Source organism: Olea europaea, chromosome 10, assembly GCF_002742605.1.
Source record: "Olea europaea var. sylvestris chromosome 10, O_europaea_v1, whole genome shotgun sequence".
Classification (NCBI taxonomy): domain Eukaryota; kingdom Viridiplantae; phylum Streptophyta; class Magnoliopsida; order Lamiales; family Oleaceae; genus Olea; species Olea europaea.
This window is the reverse complement of record NC_036246.1, coordinates 37,035,215-37,057,008: the sequence shown is the minus strand read 5'-3', so window position 1 is coordinate 37,057,008 and position 21,794 is coordinate 37,035,215. Positions and strand designations below refer to the sequence as shown.

General features: G+C 32.2%; 2 protein-coding genes across 3 annotated transcripts; one reads left to right on the top strand and one right to left on the bottom strand.

Annotated features, from left to right (window-relative positions):
* The first annotated feature begins 528 nt into the window (after positions 1-528).
* Positions 529-6,486, top strand: LOC111400612 (protein usf). Its single transcript, XM_023028014.1, has 6 exons — positions 529-647; positions 2,066-2,303; positions 2,600-2,742; positions 3,022-3,151; positions 4,987-5,178; positions 6,054-6,486. The coding sequence occupies exons 1-6, from the start codon at positions 529-531 to the stop codon at positions 6,261-6,263; spliced, it is 1,032 nt and encodes a 343-aa protein (XP_022883782.1). The 3' UTR covers positions 6,264-6,486.
* Positions 6,487-16,019: 9,533 nt separating this feature from the next.
* Positions 16,020-21,488, bottom strand: LOC111402082 (probable beta-1,3-galactosyltransferase 2). Of its 2 annotated transcripts, none has more exons than XM_023030134.1 (11): positions 21,112-21,488; positions 20,221-20,317; positions 20,031-20,098; positions 19,735-19,946; positions 19,565-19,628; positions 18,417-18,489; positions 18,169-18,289; positions 17,738-17,825; positions 17,524-17,649; positions 17,321-17,430; positions 16,020-16,496 (listed from the first exon to the last, which is right to left on the bottom strand). In XM_023030134.1, exons 1-11 carry the CDS (start codon positions 21,222-21,224, stop codon positions 16,348-16,350), a joined length of 1,221 nt encoding a protein of 406 aa, XP_022885902.1. In that variant the 5' UTR covers positions 21,225-21,488; the 3' UTR covers positions 16,020-16,347. The 2 variants fall into 2 exon arrangements, with proteins under 2 accessions (XP_022885902.1, XP_022885903.1); XM_023030135.1 differs by having other exon boundaries at positions 20,031-20,095.
* Positions 21,489-21,794: the final 306 nt, after the last annotated feature.

Below are 21,794 nucleotides of genomic sequence, written 5' to 3'. Positions count from 1 at the left end.
ATGCAAATTTGTATCCTCTCCATGTCAACACTCGGCAAATCAGTTTTCAAAATAATAATGCAGAGGGCAGTTTCTGTATGAACAGATTTGTACCAAATTAGGTCTTCATCTTCACGTATTTTGGTCGGTGATAAATTGAAGTTCGGTACTCTGAACTTTAATTCAATTTTTGTGCGCGGATTAATAACACCAAGTTTGTCATTCAACAATAACAGAAGACTGGCTGCGGTAATACTTCTCGGCACTAAAATGGAAGTGGTTTTATCCCCTGTCCGCTTCCATTCATCATCCACGTGAATGAACTTTCCTTCATATGACACGATGAATCTGAAATGATTGTCCATACCTGAAATATTGGGATTAGAACGATGAGAATATAGATCTAATGAATGTGTCGATATGTATTAGCATGGAAGTGACATTTTCCAATATTTAAATTGATGCAAAAACATAAGGTGAAATGAAGGGCGTCAACAGTTTTCAACTGTCGATTTCGACAGTTAAAATATCTAACCCAACAGTTATTAAATGTCGGGTTCGACAGTTCAACTGTCGAAACTATCGACAAGTTTCGGGCGTGTTTGCTACCTTGTTGAAAACATTAATGGTTATAATGAATTCTCAACTACAACAACTACATTATCACAGCATCTATCTAAAAATAAATGACTGAATGCTTCATTAAGAGTATCATGATTAATAATAATTTTTAAACCATTCTTCATTTCCATATCATGTTGTTTTTAACATTTAAAAAAGACAAAGCTATTCAATAAAAATATAAACCATTCATAAAAACTAACCTCTTAAAATGGTTGATGAATTCAATACTTGTATCTTCTTGATCAAGAAATGAAGAAGAATGATGAAGTGAGGGTTTGTTGGAGAAGAGATTTGGTTGATGTTAAAATGAGATTTTCTACTTCTTTTATCTTTTCTTGTTTTCTTGTAAATTCATATTTACACATACAATGTACATATATCCATAGATTATACTATATAAATTTAAATATCCATGATTATAATACATAAATTTAACTAATCAAATCATAGCATTAATTGGATTGAAAATGTAGCATTAAATGCTCCTAAAAAGGGAAATAAAGGGTAAGTTGGACATTTCTAATTGAAAAAGTGACATTTTTTATAAAATTTGGTGACCATGCAAATTTTTGGTGTATTTTCAAAATAAGTGACATTTTTGATAATTCCCATAAAAAAAATAGTACACAAAAAGGAAGAAAGTTGTAAAATACATCTATAGTATATTAAACATCACATCAAATGATAATTATTTTTTGGAATATTTTAACCCCGCAACAATTTAATTATTTAAATTATACTTTACGTTTCTTTTTTAATATGTAATAGATACTTCAAATCCTTGTCACGTACAAATTTCGTGTTGTTAATTCTTAAATAATTAATACTCACATTAATTTAGACTCAATGAATGTTGACTTCAACGAATCTTGATCTACAATCTAGAGTTATTATAGATTAATTTATTTCTATTCATATATTTAGAAATTTTAATGGGTGTTTAAATTCATGTATTAGCAATAAATTCTTATGTACCAAATGTAGGCTTTGTTTGATTTCCATTTCTCTCTCTCTTCTTTTCAATAATACATTTTTCATTAAAATAATACTACACGTAAATAAAAAAATTTATTATTTTTCAACCACATTTTTATCAATCTACTATTCTAAAATTCATTTTTTCATAAAAATGGGGCTCAAACACTCTCGCAATATAAAAATATTGTTCATTTGTGGTATTTTATCATTAAAAAAAAAAGAATCATAGAAGTTGAGTTTTTTTAGAGTACAATTTTTTTTAAATTTTTATTCTAAATTTTATTTTTTTTAGTTCGTTTGAAACCTATCAAATCCTTCAAACAAATCGATATCAAATGTTACTTTTACAGCATCTATAAAATATTTTAGAATAAATTGTACGTTCAATTTTGACTAGTTATTTTAAATTATATATATATATAGAAAAAAAAACAAAACAAAAGATACAGTAGGGCCATTTGTCACGATAAAATAAAATAAAAAGGTGGGACTCATCACTCATCAAGCCCAGTTATATTGAAGTGTCGACTGAAGGACAAAATGATATCCAACTGACTCTTCACAAAACCCCCTTCATCCACACCAAACCCAATTTACTCACATACCCAGCTTTCTCCCTATCTTGGAATCTCTCTATTCATCTTCATCAGGTTCGTGCAATGGCTTCGGATTCTGCCTCCTCCTCAACTTTCAAAAAAATCAAGATTCAGAGAGACGACACGGTAAGACTAAAAAATCTCATTTGCTCGTCTGTCTCTATGCGTATGTATTTAATCGCTTCATCCATGTTTTCTCCTTTTTTCCTGTTTCGTCGGGTGGATAGAGATGATATTTTGGTGTGGTTAAAGTACTAGAAAGTTGTAGATTTTGATGAATAGAAAAAGGAAATGCTTGCTTTTTTACTGGAAATTTGAATTGTAATCAAATTAATACTAATCATGCGTTTTAAATTGTGATTTAGCTTTTGTTTCTTTTCTAAATTATCTTTCTCTTTTTGTCTGGGGGGAATATTGAGCAGACATTTGATGCCTATGTGATTGGGAAAGAAGATGCTCCTGGACTTGTAGTGCTTCAGGAATGGTGGGGGGTTGATTTTGAGATCAAGAACCACGCACAGAAAATATCTCAGTTTGAACCTGGCTATAAAGCGCTGATCCCAGAGTAAGATACTGCATATGAATGATCAAGCAAATTTGACTCGACATTTTTGCAAATATTGACATTGTCATGGTTTTCATTGGGGTGTATGAGCACCTGAATCCCACATCGGACGTGTAAGCTTCCTTTGTGTGGTTTATATTGGCTTGGGCTCCTACCTCATTGGCTTGCTTTTTAGGTCTTGCTCTCCCAGTAGAGCGTGACAGATATGTGTTGTCATAATTTGTTGGCATATGAGAATTGATGCTTTTATCTTTTCTGGCATTTTTTCGTAAATTATAGTTTGTACCGAGGAAAGGTTGGTTTGGATGTTGCTGAAGCACAACATTTGATGGATGGTCTTGATTGGCAAGGCGCGGTGAAGGATATTCAAGCCTCAGTTAACTGGCTTAAGGCAAATGGTTCAAAGAAGGTGTGTAATTCCTTTTATCCAAAATTGGCTAGTTCCTCTTATGACAGAACAAACTGACGGGAAATTAAAAAAGTGAGTCCTTGGAGGGTTGAACTAAGAAACCACTCCCTCTGTGTTCATGCCTGACTTGCCTTTATGTGCTCAAAGAATTATTCATATATACTTTAAAGTTTAGAATAATTTCATTTCTAAAATAAAAAAAAAAAAGAATTTGGAAACTTGTTTTGATTTTGACATACTTATTCTAGAAATTCGGTACTAGTCCTGTTTATATATTTGATCAAGTTGACAAAGTGGAAGGTTAAGACCAAAGGATTAGATACTTTTTGTCGAATTCTAGTTTTTGGAAATTTTGATTAACACATTGTTCTGTATTCTTTTAATTAAGCAAGTTTGCCAGTTTTTGGTACTTAGCCGCTTTGATGAAGCAGGAGAAAGTGTTTGTTCTAAAAAGATGATTTTAGTAGATTATCTTGTGGGAGTGACACAATGTAGTAGCTGTATACTCACAAAGCACTATAGTGTCAACATATAAAGCAGTGTTCTAGAAATTGACAAGTTCTTGAAGTACTTTTTCTTTCGTCCATTGAACTTGCAATATCTGTACCACTACAGCCGAATAAATCTAGATAAGTAGAGTTTGGAATCAACTTAGTGAAATCCCCTATTTCATATATTAAAAATACCATAATACAACAGTATAAGCATCTGAAGATTATCATCACATCAGATAATTGAGATTTCTTAGTATAACTCTGAAATCTAGCGTATAGGTATTCTTCATAGAATGGTATATCTTTTTATTCGTGAAGTAGATTTCATATCATGTCTTTATACCCTATTACTTCTATGGTTTTACAATTTCTTAGTCAAACTTGGTGATATAATTCATTGGTGTACTTGTTCTTCTTCCATGCTTCATTTTAAATCTATGGATGTTTTTGTGTGTTGACTAATTGATGGAAATGCCACTACCATTTGCTTGATTTGTAGTATAGTGAAGAAATTAAGCTCTCTCATCGTAATTATATCTGTTCTACTCTTCTCTGAGTTAGAAAAATCCCTGTACATGTTTCATTAACGGCTTCAAAAATCACCATAAATTTGCACTTAAATAATGTCTCTATTATGAATATTTAGAGCCTGTTTGAGCCTCATTCAAAAGCTAAGAATGCATTTTGAAATGGTAGATAGATGGAGAATGTTTGGTTAAAAAATAAGGAAAAGTTTTGAATTTGTGTGTATAATATTATTTTATTGAAGAATGTGTGGGAAGAGAGAGAAAAATTTATTTTGCAAATAGTGGGGATCAAACAAGGGCTTAATGAGAGAAGTGTAGTCAAGTTTCAACTTTGCCTCTCACAAAGCCATTGCTCGTGAAAAATTTGTTAAGTGTTTTAATTCCTTGATTTATCACATGCTTCTTAGTTCTGCCGTTTGACATATTCATCTCAGATTTTAGGTATCAAATCCTATAGTTCCTGGGAATTTAAAACTCTAAGCTTCACTATACACCTCTTGAATCCTGTACCATAATTTGTAAACCACGTCCAACACTTCTACAAATTAAATGTTTACTTTCTTTCAAAAATTTCCATAGTTTTGACTCTTGAGACATAATTAGTTTGTCTCTCATTTTAATTCTACTGTGATTTTGTAAATTTAACATGCATAATAAAGCATTAATGAATTAAAGCAACTTCATCTGGCATTCCTTAAACTGGTTTAATGATTTATTTTGGCCTTATTACTCGATTGAAATTGGTTTGATAATTTTTTTCTTTTTGCATTTACTAATGGAACTTCTCTACTTGCTCCACTTTTTTGGGCAATAGGTTGGTGTAACTGGTTACTGCATGGGGGGTGCTCTTGCTATTGCAAGTTCTGTGTTGGTTCCTGGGGTTGATGCTGTGGTAGCCTTTTATGGTGTGCCTTCGCCAGAGCTTGCAGATCCTCTCCATGCTAAGGCACCTGTACAAGCACATTTTGGTGAGCTTGACAATATTGTTGGATTTTCTGATGTGAAGGTATGATCTGGAGATTCCTGTGATACTTGTATCCTTTGACTTAACCTCCATTTTTTATGCATGTTTTTTCATTGTTTTTGGATAGTTGTTTTTCAATGTCCAAACATATTAGTATTTCACTAATACAGAATCTGTAGAACTATTGAAAATGGTATACTTATACTATTTGCAAGAACCTGATTGCCCTTGTGGAACCAATTAAGAACCCTCAAAATTGAGTGTGAACATTGTTATTTGCCATCTTGCGAGCTAGAGAACTAGCACAAATAATTGAAAATGTATGTGCATGTTTCTGCAGATTCACAAAAATACGTGTGTCTCAAACTATACAAAGAACTTTGGGATCACCAACATAATCGGTATATTCCGTCTCTCAAATCGAAAAAAAGTTTGATATAGAGGCCAGCATTTTGGTCGCATATTATCTATAAAATATGCATGGGAATGAGACACACTAAACATAGTCTTTTGGATTTTATTACTTGGTGGATACTGAGGAAAGTAGACACTTATGCACTCGAAAGCATAAGTTGTGGCAAACAAAGCTCATCATGTGCAGCATGTGCTAGTCATGGATGTTATAAGAAATGGTGGGTAGATGCACATTTTGTCTTAATTACTTCTGTATATTTGCATCTGGAAGCATGCTATCGAATGTTGTCACATACTATGTGCTGGAGCATGCATTAGCTTAGAAATGGTGATAAGAGAAAGCTGGCACATCTTCTTTGGGACGTATTGTGTATTTCTACTGCCCGAGTATGCTAACGGATGTGATTTTAGCATGTCGAGCGGATGCAGTTTCTAATGTGTTCAAGATTCACTGGATTGCTACTGGGTTCAAGATACTGATTGCTATGAATTTTTGTTCCCAGACAGGGAAAGCGTTGGAGGAAAAGCTGAAGGCATCAGGAGTTCCACATGAAGTACATATTTATCCAGGAGCTTCACATGCCTTTATGAACAAGTCCCCCGAAGGGGTGCAGAGAAGAAAAAATATGGGACTGACTGATGAAGATGATGTAGCAGTCGAGTTAGCATGGACCCACTTCCGTAATTGGATGAATCGCTTTTTGTCCCCCTGAACTCTCCGTCTAATCGTGTTATTTCTCAGCACCTCTGTTTTTATGGTGATACCTTGTGTGAAATAACTTATTATCTCGTCTGAAGACATGGGCCTATCTGTGTTGTGTCCTATCTGAGTAATATAAGGTTTTGTATCACTCGTTCTATTTGTGGTTATGGATGTGAAAACATGCTTTTCGACTTTATCGAGGAACTTATGTTATCTGTCTGTTTATGACGGTACATTTACTTCTTAAGAAGCTTTCTATGCCTTTTTAAAAGTTTTCTGAAATAGATCATCGAACTTGTAATCACTTGATGATCTAGAGGTCCTTTTCAAGTGAAATTTATATCAAAACTTGTTATCACTTGATTATTGTACTTTGATCATGGAACATATGATTCGATCTAAATCTTATATAGTTTTTCATCGACTCAGTTGACAAGATGAGAAGGTTGGCATCCTCGTGTTTCTCCCGATTAACTTGTAAGGTTATTTGGATTCAAAATCTTTAGAACACGGAAAAGGAAAATTGGAGATTCTTTATTTTTAAAGAGCAATAGTAAAACTTGAAAGAATAATTTTTTTTTTTTTTTTTATACCCTCAAACGAACTTTTTATTTTTTTTACTATTTATTTAACCTTTCCAACGATTATATATTTTTTCTAATTATTTAGTTAATATATTTTTTTAAATGCTAATAGCTAAAAAAACTTTCAAGTATAACTTGAATGGTTTAAATAATGCAACATTGAATTTACAATTTATTAAATGCTACCATTATAGAATATAGATAGAGAGCTAAATTCACTTTTAAGATAAAAGAAGCACCAACAATTGCCAACAGTGAAGAGGACCATCTTTAGGGAAATATAGCTCTATAGCTTAAATAGAAGGTTGATTTTCCAAATTAGCCTAAGAAATAAAAACATTTGAAAACTAGTCTCCAAACAACCAATTTTCCAAAAATACCCTTAATAGAGAAATTGCAACCAAAGACACTACAATGTCTAAAAACATTCAAATAAGTCCTAAGAGAAATATAGATCAAAATTCTTTAATAAAATTAGATCCAAATATTATACAAAATTTTATTGTCCTAAAAAACGCTACAGAAAATGAATTAAGCTATTTGGAAGAAGATCTAAAAGATTTCTTTATAGAATATTTAGACCCAAAATTAAAAAATAAAAATGATTCCATAGATGATAAAGCAATCAAAATGGAAAAAGATATATATAAATTAATTCTTAATTTAAGAAGGAGAATTAAAGAATTAAATATAATTATTCAAGAAAAAATATTGATAAAAAATAGTGAATTTTACAAATTTTATTGTGATATTTTAAATACTTATGAAGAAGTTAATTGGCTCAAAAATATTAACCCCTCCGCTGCACACTCCGAGCAAATGGTATCAGAGCCATGTTACGAACCAAAAATAATGATGAATATAGTAGATGAAGAAAATATAATTGAAGAATTTTTGGAAAAGGTTAAAAAACATAAAAAACCTAGTTATCCCTATTTACCTAAAAACACTACAAATGAAAGTTTTGAGGATATCCATAAAAGACTAGAAAATCTAGAATATAATCTACAAGTAGGAAATGCATTATTGGATAATAATCTTAGAGGAAAAGATAGGATTATAATTAATCCACCCCAAGATTTTAGAATAACAAAAAATAAAGGAAAAAAGCATGAAGAAAAACAATATATGATAACAGATGTAGAAGAAATAGAACAAAGATTCTTAGAATCTACAGGAGAAGAGTATGAAGAATATAAAAAGCAGTTAGAAGAATTAACTAAAAAAATGGAGAATATAAAAATGAATACTAATCCATCTTCAAGTCATGATATAAAAGTAGAATTTAGTAGTGATGAAGAACAAGATTTCCCTTATGGTACCCCTATACCTGATAAGGCTGATGTTAATCAATATAGAAAAACACAGAAAAGATATACTGGAAACGTTAGAAAACAATCCATAAAAGAAATAAATCCAATGAAATCTTACAATGAACCAATCCACACAACAGGAATATGGTTAGACTTAGATTGTGTAGATAAAAATAAAGCCATTGAAACATGGATAAAAAGTACAGATTTAGTTATACAATTTAATAAATGGGAAACATATACGGCTTATGGATTTATAGAACACACATTTAGAGGAACTGTCTCTGAATGGTGGAGAAAGTTACCAGAAACCATCAAAGGAGGAGTAAAATATGGAGCAAATAGAACTGAAGTACTAGATAATAGAAATTTCTTAAATGAACAAAATATACAAGAAATATTAAAAAGATTTGAAAAAATCTTAAGGATAGAATTTCTAGGAAATAGACATACCTCTAATGAAGAAGAAAGAACACAAGAAGAATATAACCAAGGAATGATTGCAATGGAAAATCTAAAGATATGTGATATGTGTGAGTTAGAAAGATATACATGTAAATTTGAAGAATTATACTATATATTAAATCAAGGAGACTATCAAGAAAATAAACCTATTTTAAGATCTTACTTTACAAAGTTACCATTCCCATGGGGAATTAAGTTACTAAAAGAATATGAGAAATTATTGCCTCTAGGAAAAGAGAAAGGAATTGAAATAGATAGTCTTGGAAGTAGAATTGAATTTACAAAAAGAATGATAAGTATGTGGTGTAGAGAAGCATTAGAAAATAAGAAAGCTTATAAAATAAGAAAAAATTCATTATGTTGTTACAAAGATAATGGCCAGGTAGAACAATTTGGATGCTATAAAAAGAAGTTTAAACCATATAAGAAATATAAAAGGAGATTCAAAAACTATAAAAAATTCAATAAAAGAAATTTTAAACCACATAAAAAATATTTCAAGAAAAGAAATTGGAATAAGAAATTTAAACCAAGAAACATTAAAAAATGTAGATGTTTTATTTGTAATGAAGAAGGACACATTGCCCCTCAATGTCCTAAAAAGAAAGATAGACAAAATATAAAAACTCTTAGAATTTACGAAAAATTCCAAGAAGATAGTATTCCATCAAGGATTCTTAGGAATCTTACCAAGGGTAAATAAAACAATTGTAAGTATGAATTATAAAGAAATGTCTATTAATATAGAAGATACCATAGGAAAAGCAAGAATACCTATAATTACAAAAGAATGGGTAAAACAAAAACTATCCAAAATCCCAGAAAATGTAAGAAACAAATTAAAATGTATTGAGTTAGGAGGAGTCCAAATAATGGTAAAAGGATTCTTTAGAGAAGGAATGAATATACCAATAGAAATATATTGTATGGATAATAGAATCTTACAAGATCCTATTGATGCTTTATTAGGAACAGTTGTAGGAAACTTAGTGTATCAAAAGATAATATTTACAGTAAAACCAAATTATGCAATATCATTAAGTGATGAAAATATTGACCAAAGTTTCAATCTATATTATAGAATTGGTAACTTGAAAATGTTACGAAGAAGTAAGGCTGTTAGTATAAGCATAAAATCAATTTTTGCTTTTAGTACTAGCCATCATAATAATTTAAGAAAAATAACTGATAATATTATCATACATAAAGATTTTGAAGAATTAGCACAATATATACCTCCTAGGAAATACCAAGAACATGAAGTCACTATACCAGAGCAAATAATGCTTGATTTCCATAAACAAGCCAGAGAAATTAATTCTGAAGGAAAATTAATAAGAAGAAATAGTGTGAGCTTAGAAGGAGATAATCTTATAGCAAGATTTCCCTCTAGACAAGAATCTAAGATAAGCAGACTTAAGAAACTAAGCATTGATGAACCATCAAGTTCGCAATACTATATCAAGACAAGATATGTGAACCAAGAAGGATATAAGAAGAATCTTCTTGTCCTCATAGATACTGGAGCAGATAAGAGTCACGTAAATACTAAATTTGTTAGTCATCTAACAGAATTCGAGATATCAGAACCATACATATTTAAAGATTATTTGGGAAATAATCTTGAAATAAGAAAATATGTTAAATTCCCTCTTATACTTGTAGGAGAGGATCAGAAAGAATATATTAATGAAATAATACTATATAAAGATGAATTATATGGAGTGAATCGTTCACCTATTCTATTAGGAATGAACTTTCTAGAAAAATATAGTCCTTACAAAATCTGTCAAGGATACTTGAAAATAACAGTTGATGATAATCCAATTATCATTCCAAGAATAGATGAAAATATGAAATCATTGTTATCATGGAGAGAGTAATAAGTACTAATCCCATGAGCCCATATATTGAAATTACCCTCAATATAAAAGATTATTGTAGAATTAAATTTCATGCTTACCTAGATACAGGAAGTACTATAAGCCTATGCTTACCAAATGTACTACCATCTGAATATTGGAAATATAATTCAAAGAAAGTTGTAACTGCTACAACAGCAGGTGGAAATAAGGTAATATATAGCAAGTATGCTAATCAAGTACCTTTTCTAATCTCCTTTAGAGAAGTATTTGTTGATACAATATATATGTCAACCACAATTGGATGTGATATTTTATTAGGACAAAATTTCCTATTAAAATATGCGCCATTTACACAATATATTGATAAGTATATGTTCACAACACCTTGTGCACATAAAATATTTACACCAAAAATAAATAAAGCTGTTACAATAGCATATAGAGATATAAAACATCAGAGTTCTTCAACCCAGCGTGGTGGATGTTGGAGTACAGAAAAATTTAAACCAGTTACAGTTTTAAAAATGACAACAGAGAATAGGATTGAAAAATTGAAAAATGAAATTTCTGAAACATATTCTGAAAATCCATTAGAAAAATGGAATATTGATAAAGTAAAGGCAAAAATAGAATTAACCAATCTAGATACTATTGTTAGAGTTAAACCTATGAAATATAGTGTTGATGATCAAAAAGAATTTAGAAATCAGATAAAAGAATTGCTAGAAGCTAAATTAATTAGGCCTAGTAAAAGCCCACATAGCAGCCCAGCCTTTATGGTTAGAAAACATAGTGAGATAAAAAGAGGAAAAGCTAGAATGGTAATAAACTACAAAAAATTAAATGAAATTACCAAGTTTGATGGATACTACTTGCCAAATAAGGATACCCTTATTAAACAAGTACAGAATAAAAAGATATTTTCAAAATTTGATTGTAAGTCAGGATTTTGGCAAATCATGCTTACAGAAGAAAGTAAACCACTAACTGCATTTAGTACTCCCAATCCTTTAGGACAATATGAATGGAATGTAATGCCATTTGGGTTGAAAAATGCACCACAGATATTTCAGAGAAGAATGGATGAGGTAATCAAACCAATTACTCATTTTTGTATTGCATATGTAGATGATTTACTTATTCATTCAAATAATATTGATGAACATATTGAGCATCTTGAGAAATTTTGTTATATTATGAAAAAACATGGTATTACACTTTCTCAAAAGAAAGCTGAAATAGCTAGATCAGAGATAAAAATTTTAGGATTATCTATAAAAAAAGGAGAATTGCAATTGCAATCTCATATTGGAGAAAATCTTCAAGAATTTCCTGAAGAAATCAAAGATAAAAAGCAATTACAAAGCTTCCTTGGTATATTGAATTATGCTGAAGGATTCATTGAAAATTGTGCTAAATTGAAAAATTATTTTCTTCCAAAATTAAGAAAAAATATAATGTGGTCTTGGGAAGAAAAAGATTGTGAAAATATAAGGAAAGTCAAAGAAGAGTTAAAGGTACTACCCAAACTTGTAATACCACAAGAAAAAGATTTTTTTATCCTAGAAACTGATGCTTCAGATTACTACTGGGGAGCAGTATTAAAAGTTAAAAAGAATCATAAAGAATATAAATGTGAAAAAGATTGTTCTTGTCCTGAAATACTTGCAGGTTATACATCAGGAACATTCAAAGAAGTTGAAACTAGATATGAGACAAACAGAAAGGAACTCATTGCTGTAAAAAGAGGAGTTCAGAAATATGAAGATTATTTATTGCCAAAGAAATTCTTAATTAGAACTGATAATACTCAAGTTAAAGCATTTTTAAAAAATAATGTTGATCCATCTATTAATAATAGATATATTATTAGGATCCAAATTTGGTTTTCATATTTCAAATTTGATATTGAATACATAAAAGGTAAAACTAACTTTCTTCCTGATTATCTTAGCAGGGATGGAGCTAGAACAACTAAGGACGAAAGTCCAGATACTTGAGATAAAAGTTTCCTATTTGGAAACTCAAATTCAAAATATCCAAGATAGCCTTCAAGGCAAGAATTTAGCCCATGAGGCAGAAGTTACTTGTACCAAGACTAGTATCTCTTCGCAGGGACTTATGAATACTAGCGCTCTCCCCGAGGATAAAGGGAAAGAAAAGAAGGTAATAGGAACCCCTTTACAGGGAATATTTAAACCTATTACTGGTAATAAAGATATACAAGATATCAAAAGAGAAGGTAGCTCTTCACAGAGCCAAACTCAATCTAAACTTTCTATTGAAAGGATAGATCCTAAAGATATTGTCAAAATATGCCATGAAGCAAAAATGCCGAGAAAAGATAGTTATGAAGAAGTAACATTGTTTATTGTTATTTTTAACATTCTATCAGATTGGTATTTGGAGATTGGAAAGTGGATGAAGACTCTCCACTACTCAAAATATAACAAGATAAATTTCTATCCAGGAGCACCAGCCAATTGGGTCCGAAATTGTTTTGAAATTGGAAATATACTTTGTATATATCCGAGTAAAGACCTTAAAGAAATAGCTCAGCTTCCAGTCAACATCAGGAAAGCTGTCAAAAGATATACTGAAGTTGTTAAAACAACAAATATATATATCAGATTCCATTCAGCAACAATGGAGTGGGATCCTGTCCTTGAATATATGCATCCATCGTTCCATGTGATCAAAATGGGATTAACAAATCAACATTTTTTACCAGCCAATCAAAATGTTGTTAAAAATGGATATCAAGATATTCTTAATATGATGCCCTATAGAAGAGCCAAAGGGTATAAAGAGATATTTGAACATGTAACTCAGATAATCACTGAGAAAGAAAAAATATGGGTTTATCCATCTGAAGATCATATTATCTATTCTAATGCAAGAATGGATACCAAAGAAGAAGATATCTGTTATCTTGACCATTTATTATCTGCAATTATATCCAACCAAGTGCATGGATCGGAAGATATGGCTAAGGAATTATGCAAGATACTTTGGAATTACAGTGATCACCACTGTGAATATTGTGTTGTTGAAGATATGAGCCAAGCATCTCTTAACGATGAAGAATTCCCTGCAGAATTCTTTGATTCAAAAATGGAGAAATGATGGTGATTGAAGTAGCCCTTTATCACTACTTTAATAAAGAAATTTATTAAAGAAAAACTGTGGCTACTAAAGACAAGAAATAATATAAGAAAGTCTCCATTATTGTGACCACTTACCCACTAATTGACACAAGTGGCAGACAAACTCAAAAGATAAGGCACATAATTCTCAAAAGAAAGGTCCACATAGCAAGAAGACAATGAAGAATTCGGTGGAGATAAGATGCCTTGCTACCTAACAAAGAAAGGGGAAGACACCTGTCCAAGATAAGATTCCAAACTCTCCTATAAAAGGGGACATGAAGGAAGAAGGAAGATATCTCGAAAAATCTATCTCTATTCTCTGAGAACATTTTAGAGAAAAATTTCTTGTAATCTGTATACACTACTTGTATCCAGAAAAATATTAGATAGCTTGAAGATAGGAAAGCGTGTAATAAGGTAATCACTTATGGAGTTCTAAACTTCATAAGGTGAGTACCAAAGGTATGTAAATATAGTTTGTAAGCATGTACAATTTCAGTTTATGAATATCAAAGTAAAGTTTGTTATGTTCAACAAAGTTTCCATAAAAGGATTTCGTTAAGCTTCTCATGATTCCTCGGCAGTACAAATAGAGATTTTAAAAGATTTTCAAAACATTGATTTTGAATGGATGTTAGCCATGCTAAAGTACCCGTCTTTGATAAATGGTTTAGGGGAAAAGGGCAGTTTTCTAACAAAAATTTGTAGCACTTTGTGTGTGAGTTATCTTTTAAAATTTCATTCCAAGTAGGAACTTGATTCTGAAAAGAGTTTGGATAGAGGTGAAAACAGAGACTCTGGATACTGTGAGATAGCGTCTGTGGAAACACGGCTAGTTCTCTAGAATGAGAAATGCAACCTTAATTGAAAAACCTTTTTGCGGAAGCAGTTGTGGACCCAAATGATTTCAAAAACATTTTTAATCTTTACTTGATTCAGAAGATTGATTAAGTACATGCAAAGCATCTATAAGAGCATACTGGAGGGAAAACCTGTTTATTCCACTTGATTACTGTAAGTTATTTACTTATCTTTACATGTTTATGCCTTAATTATCATTGATGAGCAATTCACAAGCATCCACTTCTACTGATAATAATGATCAAAATCTCATTCTATTTTTAGATGAAGAAGATGTTTCTTTTCTGCTTAAATTAGATGTAAAATCTGATGTTATATTCCCTATTGGTAAAGAAAAAATTGAAGAAATATATAGAGATATAGATTATAGTTGTAAGAATAATATAGGTTTTGATCCTGTAAGAACTCATAAAGAAATAAGGAAAGTAGAAGATATTATAACTAAACATACGGATATACAAGAAGAAATTTCAGTAGGATTATTTAATGGATATATAACTAAGAAAGGTCAACCTATAATCTTTGAAGAATTATTAAAATATAAAGAATATTTAAAGGTGTTCAAAAGATTGAAAAATATAGATATAGGACCTGATTGACAATTCCTTAAAGATATAAGATAGATCTTGTTAATAATTTCATTAAGGGCAAAATAGTACTTTTAACAAGAAAGGCTATTGTGAAAAATAGGAAGAATATTCCAGGCATTTTCAAAGTTATCCCCCATCTTTATCTGTCCACCATAACCATTTAATGCAAATCTCCGTAAAAGAAAATTAAAATCAATTCCCTACACCTCCTTAAATCCCGTACAGTCCTTTGTAGTTTAGCAGTTGGGAGTTCAATGCTGCTGCTTCAGTACCACATCCATTTGCCTTCTTCTGCCTCTTCTCAAATGAATACTCTTGAACATGTACTATATGAATAGGCAAAAGACGGCCCCACCAGAATAGGGTTAAAAATTTCAACGATTACAGTATTTTTAACGTTATTTCTCAAGAGAAATTTGAACTTGTTTGCCGATGGGTTTTTCTATTTGTACACCGAGGTTGGCACTTGACACTCCCATTGTACAAGTAGACAAACCCATTTGCCAATAGTCAAATGATCTTTACTGACAAATGAAAAACAATATTAAGGTACGCTGACTATCGAGAAACAATTTTAAAAGTACAGGTCAATGGTGGTTAGAAAATAACTTTGAAACTATAATGACTATCCAGTAAGTTTTAAAGTTTGAGTGATTACTAAAAAATATCTTTGTAAGGGGGCATTGCAATTTTTTAAAAAGGCCCTTTAAGTTTCTGCCATTAACACAAGTTTTATGGCACAATGACACGAGTTAAAGCAATATCACGTCCATCGACGTTCAGTTGGAAATGAAAAGCAAGAAGAATTAGTAGTGTGTTATGTGCTTTCTTGTGAGTTGTGATACTTGTTGCAATAATCATAGTAAGTCAATTCTTCACTCATTTGCACTATGGCTACATAGCTAGACGAGCAATTTACAAAGCGCGCTTTCTCGCGTGTTACTATAGAAAGAGGTATTATAATCCAATAAGCAACTAAGTGACTTGAACAGGATAAAATGGCAGCTGAGGATTTCACAAAAGTGATTTGAATTTATTTCTCACAAACCATAATCACTTAGCTGACTTTCAATCATCTTAACAACAAAAAATCATTTGATGGAGCCATTTGCTTGCAGCCGGGACTGCATTTGCAGCCACACTTCTCTACTAAAACGGAGAAGCATCATTGCATAGCAAGACTTGCTCTCTTTCTATCTCTTATATATTTCGTATATTTTTGTACTCGTGAATGAAACCTGAGTAGGGAAGAAATGCATGTAGCTTCTCAGAAAGCAGCTTTCCACAAGACATCCTCACCTTCCCCACACCGTCGATGTACCTCCTTTATTCGATCAGCCGATCTGCATATACCGCTGCAGCTCCAGTCAAATGAAGCAACGCAGGCGTTGCCTGCTTGTGCCTTCCACTCACAATCTGCGATACATAAGCAAAAAAGAAAACAATTACATTGATACACAGCAACGCAGCTAACATTTGCTGTTCTTGTCTATGGTAATAACCAACAGTTGAACATGTAGTGTTTTCCCTTTTTTCCTGGCCTCGTTTGGCCTTCCTTTCTATTCTCAGCCCTTATGGAGGTCAAAATCTGTGATTTTAATGTTATTTTATGCCACTCGATTTCAGGAGATGACTTCTATGTTTAGATTTTGTCCCACAGAAAACAACATTTTCACTTCATTTAATTTGCTTCATTAAGCAAATATTTTGAGACATTCTCAGATAGAACGATAATTTTCTCCCATGTGAGACTATTTAAGGTAAGAGCATTTGCAGTTGTACACAAATAAGTTTCAATTTTTAATCACAAACATGTGAAATCTCTCATTTGGTAAATAATTCTTTCACCTTAGGCTGATTTTGTAGGATCTATTGTTACAAAAAACACATTCATAAATTACTGTCTTCAGTGAGTAGTTTTTTTACTTGTCTGCATAGTCTTCAACAGGGGTGTAAGCTATCATGAACCTGAATTAACAAGAATAACGACTCCACTGCCCTATAATAACGGTTAGAATTCAAGCCAGGATCAAACTCACTTGCCTATCAGGATAGAGGATTCAGTTATCCAAACTGAATTTGCTACTTAAAAGATTTTGTAGTATTGTGATTCACAGTTCTTAGATGATTTAAAATGCTTAAAGGAAACAGATAAGTGGCTCAACTTTTAACAACTATTGCAATTTCAGATTTTAATGGATTATGAAGAATGTATAGAATTAGTCACGAAAGATGGTTACCAGGTGGGGTTCCACAACACAGTCTCCGATCATCAATATGCTGCACATCGAGTCCAATGAACCATGATCCAAGAGAGACATCCTCATTAGCATACTTGTGCAGAACATGCCTGTAACAAATTACGAAAATCACTATCACACAAACAGTTAACAGAATATAATGGTTACGTACTCTTAATGTCAGGCGACAATGGAAACATGACCTGTTTAATGAAATGAAGGAAGCTAAATCTTTTGAAATTGCATATAACTGTCCAGTAGCATGTCGGAAGTACTTGTTTCCATTCTCCCCAAATTTCCAATATTCAGGTTCATGATATCTTACACCCCTGTTTCATGTAATTCAAAAAATGTAAGTGGCTGTAGCTGATTTCGAACATTTAGGCTATGTGAAAAAGTTTGAGATGTTTTGCGTACTTCTGAGCAAGGACAGGACCAGATTTCATGCACCCAATATAGACCCTAGGCTTTTTCCGGTGTCTTACTAATGTTTCTCCTAGTGTTGCTGCAAAAGAAAATAAAAATGAGAACAAGAATTGAAAATATTTTCGAGATATGATATGCCAAATGTATAATATTATATAATAGGGAAGCTGAAAATCTAAGAAGAGATAACCCCATTCAGACCTGTTAGTCATCAAATCTCAATTAAATAGACACAAAACAAATCCTCAAAGAAAGTTTCTGCTACGTAATAAATTGATGTGACATGATTAAAGTAGATCAGATTTAACCAATACCTAATGTATTCTGGATTTCTAATGAAAGACAGGAAACCAGCAAATATCTGATATTGACTATTATTACCCCAAGAAGGTAAAAATATTATAGAGAAAGGTTCTAGTTACCTATATTTACATGGACATCATCATCGACTTTAACATAGTACTCTGCATCCCATAATGCAACAGCAGTAGCAAAATATGTCTTTGTCTTTGCAGACAATTCAAGGTAACCCTCAACATGGTCCTGAACATATGAAATTAATCCAAATGTATCAGATTTTTCATGAAGGCAATAACATCAGCATAATTAACTGTACAATGAAGTGAAATATAGAAAATTCCTGCTAAAAGAATGAGAGATTAGGTATTACCAGCCGCAAGATGTCCCCATGCTTTTTGTTTTCAGCTTCAATAGCTCTATCTAGAATACCCCCTAACGTGGCACTGAGTAAGGGAAGATTATATTAAAAATCAACAAGAGTGAAACTACATAGACGATAAAGCAAACAAGATAAACAACTTAAGTTGATGGGAAATGAAAATGCATGTATACAAGACAAGTTTTTTTCAACAACAAAGGAAACGTTCAATATTCAATGCGAAAAATAGTCACAAAGACAAGCAGCAACCAGATTCACAAAAAGCCAAAACCAACCAAAGAAATTGTGTTGTTTGCGGTAGACTAGATATGATTTATTGATCGGAAACACATTTTAACTCACATTAATGAGACAGACATACTTCAAGAAAACATTTGTTTACATATTATTCTACCCTCAAACATCAACTGAGAATATGTTTATGACAGTTGGAGACTGGTTAAAAAAATTAGATCAAGATGCCTCGCTCTGACCAGAATTTTTATGAGCTCGGGACTTACGGCCCCATCCCCTTGCATCTAGAGAGCGCACTCATTCTATTCTTGAAGACATGCATCCTAACATTGCTATATAGAAAAACCAATTTCTTTTGAGTTGTGTTTTAACTTTGATATTGTCATTTTATGGAACCTTTTGGCCCATTTAGAATTCAAAATTTGAAAAATGTGCTGATTTTTTTCCATTTCTAATTTTGTCCTTTAGTGTAAGTTTGGACAGAAGTTGAAAAATGGCATATACTTTCTGAAATGCAGGCATCAAAAGGGTGAATTATAACAATTAGCAATATCATGGGATATGGGGAGTACAAGTGTTGATTGATTTCATTTGGTTTAATTCACAATCATGAAGACAATGGACATCAACAGAAGGAAGGCATTCCATAGTCATTGCTCTCCATGTTCTTCTCATATGATTATTACACACCAAAATCAAGCCGAATTTAAGACACGTAAATCACTACTTGAGTATCAGACCAATATTTCATGGAAGGAAAGTTCATATCAGAAAAAGTACATTCCAATTGACATTGGAAAAACACTAGTATGTGAGAAGAAATTATACTTATTATCATAAGCATCAAAATAGATGCCAATCCCATTCCCAAAAAAATAAAAAATAAAAAAGGTGCCAATGCCCACCTATGACCAATGACGAAGCGAACAATGATCCCTTTCTCTTCCTCCAACTTCCGCCGTTTTTCTCCTATTGTATAGAAAAATCAGATATTGTTCCAGAAGAAAAACTTGATTACGATAGAATTATTTATGAGCTAGCACTAGGTGCAAAGAGAAGAAAACAGTTTACATACCTTGTGGCATCCAGGTAGAACGAACAGAATCTCTTCTTTTTCGGCTGCTAAATGCAGTATTAATTCCAATAACCATAAGAAACTTCCGTTTCCTAAAAGAATCACCATTCTCAGTAGCTTCTGATACAGGAGAGCCAGCAAGAATTGACTCCTGTGCTGCCTTTGCAGCAGCTAACTCCATCTCTAAATTGGAAATGGTTTTGTCCAATGTCCTGTATCAAATGTTATGATCACATTAGCATTTCAGGGAAATATATTTCATAGGAAATACACCAGAAAGAAAACCATGAACTCACTTTATAGCCTTATGAGTCTTGGAAACTTCCCCAAAGATTTCCTTAGGTACACTCTTCACATCTTTCTGCTGCAAGTTAATGGGGTCAAAAAGATATTCCCAAGTTACAAGAAAGAGAGTTTTGTCTTCATGCTAAAAGTTCAGCACCCAGGTATTACTCCAAAAGGATAGGTTAGGAGAAAAATACTCACAAATTTCGGATCACAGCCTTCTGATACTAATTTTAGTGCTTCAGCTTCAGCAGCAGTTGTTCTTGTGACTCCTTCTGATTCTGGAACAGTCCACATTCTGTTGTCATTTTATCCTCATTAGTTTGAGCCACTATAATCAAGAGCATAACAATCTCAACAGCTATGAGATAAGCTGTCCTTCTAGATTGGAGATGAAGGGAAGAGGACAAGAAACTGTATAACCAAACACAGATTGCAAGAAAATCCACAGCTAGGTACAGAATACAAAACAAACTTTTACTTTTCCTCCAAAGTCCAAATTATTGCAAAGAAAACTGGAAGTTTAGAGCCATGTAAACATCTTCCACTGGCAGCTAACAGAGAAAAATATCGAATAAGGCACATTTGTGTATTTCCTTAAAGAGTTCTAGCCATTGAGATATAAACAAAAGACAGATGAGATTAACGAAAAAGAAAAATTGCAGGACCTTTCTCAAATATGTGGATGAAGTATTTGAACGAAAATCACTGCCACACTGTAGCTTAAAGACAAGTAACTAAAAACAAGTTGTGAATGATAAAAGCAATGTCCTCAACCACAAAATTGAATCGAAATGAGCAGCTGCTTCCCCATCAACTGGATAAATTTAAATAGCAGAGAAATAAGATAGATCTTCTAAAACAGATTTTTATTTTTTATTTATAGCCATAGCATAAATTCTTCAAAGAAATTGCAGCTTCACTATATTTCATCAACAGACCGGAGAAAAATCAGAATTCGAATCTTTGCAAGACTGCAAAAACAGTTGATTGATATATCGTTAAAAGAGTCTCCACATACTAACAAAAGTCTATTTCGAAAACCAGAAAAACTGATCAAAACGCACACAAGTAACTAAATAAATGCAATACCGATTTGTGAGGAACAACCCGGCACAGAAGCTAGCAAGGCAAAGAAACAGAGTCCATTTTTTAGATATGGTACTCCTTGAAATCTGCTCTCCTCCTCTGCTCTTCATGGACATTTTACTGACACCAATTTTATCCTCTCTTATTCAACCTCTAATTTCTGAACAAAAACCCATATGCAGAACGAAGATAATCAAACAAATCAATGACCCCCAGAGAGCCCAAATGTCCTGAATTTGAATAATCGGTTTGAAACAGGCTGTGTCAAAAGATTATTAATGAAAATGAGGAAGAAATTGTTGCGTAGCAAGAGAAGTTCCTTGTTCTTTCCTTCCTTTATTCTCTCTCTGTAGAGGAGCACACTTTGCAGGGAAGGCACTTGCAACAGAAGTGTGGGAAGACTGACTAACTGTCCCAGTTTTAATACCAAATTTACCAAACGGTCCCTGTCAACTACATGGGACTTCCCTCCCCCTCATAAATGCACTATAGAATATGGCTGAACCAAAAAATAAAAAAATAAAAAATAAATTGTAAAATAGTTAAATCAAATTAAACCATTGGTTTTAATGCACGTGAAATTATCCGCATTTCCATTCAAAATTGTTTGAAAAGGTTTGATTTGAACCCAAAAAGGGTCAAATCGAACCGCATTCACCCAATAAAGTATCGATTATCAAAATAAT